Genomic DNA, 2,197 nt, shown 5'->3' on the forward strand with positions numbered 1-2,197 from the left:
GTGCACCCATGATTATTCTTTCGTACAATATCCGTGGTGGCGGGAATCGGGCTTAGCGTAAGAGAGTCGGATTCCTAATTCAAAAGGGAGATGTTGATCTATGCTTCATTCAAGAAACAAAACTTAGTGGAATATGTGTGGATGTGGTTAGAGAGTTGTGGGGAGGTGTGGATGTTGAATGGTCTTACTCGGATGCTATCGGAGCCTCCGGTGGAATACTAACTATGTGGAAGAAAGACTTCTTTTCTCTCATTTATAGCTTTAGGGGAGAAGGCTTTCTTGGTCTTTGTGTAGAGAAAGATGGAAAACTTATTTATTATGTCAATGTTTATGCTTCATGTGACAAAGTAGTTAGGAGAAAAACTTGGAAGAACCTTTGTGAGTTCAAGCTTAATAACACCGTTGGATCTTGGTACATTGGGGGTGACTTCAACTCTATATCTACTATTGATGAAAGAATTGGTGTTACTATTAGTGATTATAGTAGGGGTTCAAGATCTTTCAATGAATTCATAGAGGAAATGGAGTTGGTGGATCTTCCCACCATAGGTGGCAAGTTTACTTGGTTCAAAAGTAACGGGAAGGCGATGAGTAGACTTGATAGATTTTTATTATCGGAGTGCTACATAGAAGATAGTAAGGTGGATGGCCAATTTATAGGAGAGAGGGATGTGTCGGATCATGCACCCATTTGGTTGAAAAACAATAGAAAGGATTGGGGACCAAAGCCTTTCAAGTTTAACAACTTATGGCTAAAGCATGAGGAGTTTGATAATTTTGTTAAAGAGGAGTGGAATAAAATAGTAGTCAAAGGGAGAGGGGACTATTGCTTGGTGGAAAAATTGAAAATCCTTAAAAGTCGGATCTCTTGGTAGAATAAAACGGTTTATGGTTGGATTGACCTCAAGATTGACAAAGACGTGAAAGAGATGCATTCTTTAGATAACTTGTTTGTTCATTTTGCAGGTAATGTTCCGGAAGAGGTAGTTGAGAAAAGATTGAAATCGGTGGAGGACTTTTGGAATAATCTTAACAAAAAAGAAGGGTTTCTTAGATTAAAGTCGAGGCAACTTTGGCTCACCGAAGGGGATGATAACACTCGCTTTTTTCATAATTCCTTAAAAGATAGAAGAAGAAGGAATTCTTTATGCACCATGGAGACTAGGGGGTAGAATGGAAGAGGTCAAGGATATCAAAGACTTTGTTTTCAAGCATTTTGAAGATTTTTTTAAAGAAGAGGTGTGCACTAGACCGGAACCACATGGGATCGATTTGAAAGTGTTATCTATAGGGGATTCTTTGGATCTTGAGAAACCTTTTTCTGAGAATGAGATCAAGGTTGCTATTTGGTCGTGTGATGGGAATAAAAGCCCGGGGCCGGATGGATTTTCTATGGAGTTTTTTAAAACTTTTTGGCATATCCTTAAAGAAGATTTGATGAAGCTTTGCAATGATTTCTTCTTAAAAGGCACGCTTGTTAAAGCTATTTCTTCTTCTTTTCTTGCGCTAATTCCTAAAAAGAAAAACCCTCAAGAGTTGTCCGAATATCGTCCTATTTGTTTAGTGGGGAGTATCTACAAGATCCTTTCGAAGACTTTGGCGGCTAGGATGAGGGGTGTTTTGAATTCTTTGATCTCTACCAATCAAACCGCCTTTGTTCCGGGTAGAAGTATGATGGATGGAGTCTTATTGGTTAATGAGATTCTTGATTGGGCCAAAAGAAAAAAGAGGGGGTGTCTTTTACTTAAAGTGGATTTTGAAAAGGCGTATGACTCTATTTCTTGGAACTACCTTAGATGGATAATGAGAAGAATGGGGTTTGGGAATAGATGGATGAATTGGATGGAATCTTGCATCTTCACTAGTCACATGTCCGTTTTGGAGAATGGAAGTGCTACCAAAGAGTTTAAAGTTCATCGTGGTTTTCGTCAAGGTGATCCGATTTCGCCTTTTCTATTTGTTATAGCTATGGAAGGCCTTAGTGCTCTCATGAGGAAATCGGTAGAGGTGGGGGATTTTCAACCTTTCAAAATTGGTGAAGAAGATTTTGTGGATATCCTTCAATTTGCGGACGACACCGTAATTTTAGGAGAACCTACAAGCGACAACCTTTGGAGCATGAAAGTGATTTTGAGAGGTTTTGAGCTTGTTTCCGGATTGAAAATTAATTTCCATAAAAGTAATATCTTTGGAACTA

The 2,197-nt window shown here is 38.8% G+C and overlaps 1 protein-coding gene across 1 annotated transcript; it reads left to right on the forward strand.

Annotated features, from left to right (window-relative positions):
* The first annotated feature begins 224 nt into the window (after positions 1-224).
* LOC131626818 (uncharacterized) lies at positions 225-1,172 on the forward strand. The gene is made up of 2 exons (XM_058897660.1): positions 225-858; positions 967-1,172. Exons 1-2 carry the CDS (start codon positions 225-227, stop codon positions 1,170-1,172), a joined length of 840 nt encoding a protein of 279 aa, XP_058753643.1.
* The last annotated feature ends 1,025 nt before the right edge of the window (positions 1,173-2,197 follow it).

The sequence above is a fragment of the Vicia villosa genome, unplaced genomic scaffold (genome assembly GCF_029867415.1).
Source record: "Vicia villosa cultivar HV-30 ecotype Madison, WI unplaced genomic scaffold, Vvil1.0 ctg.000325F_1_1, whole genome shotgun sequence".
NCBI lineage: Eukaryota > Viridiplantae > Streptophyta > Magnoliopsida > Fabales > Fabaceae > Vicia > Vicia villosa.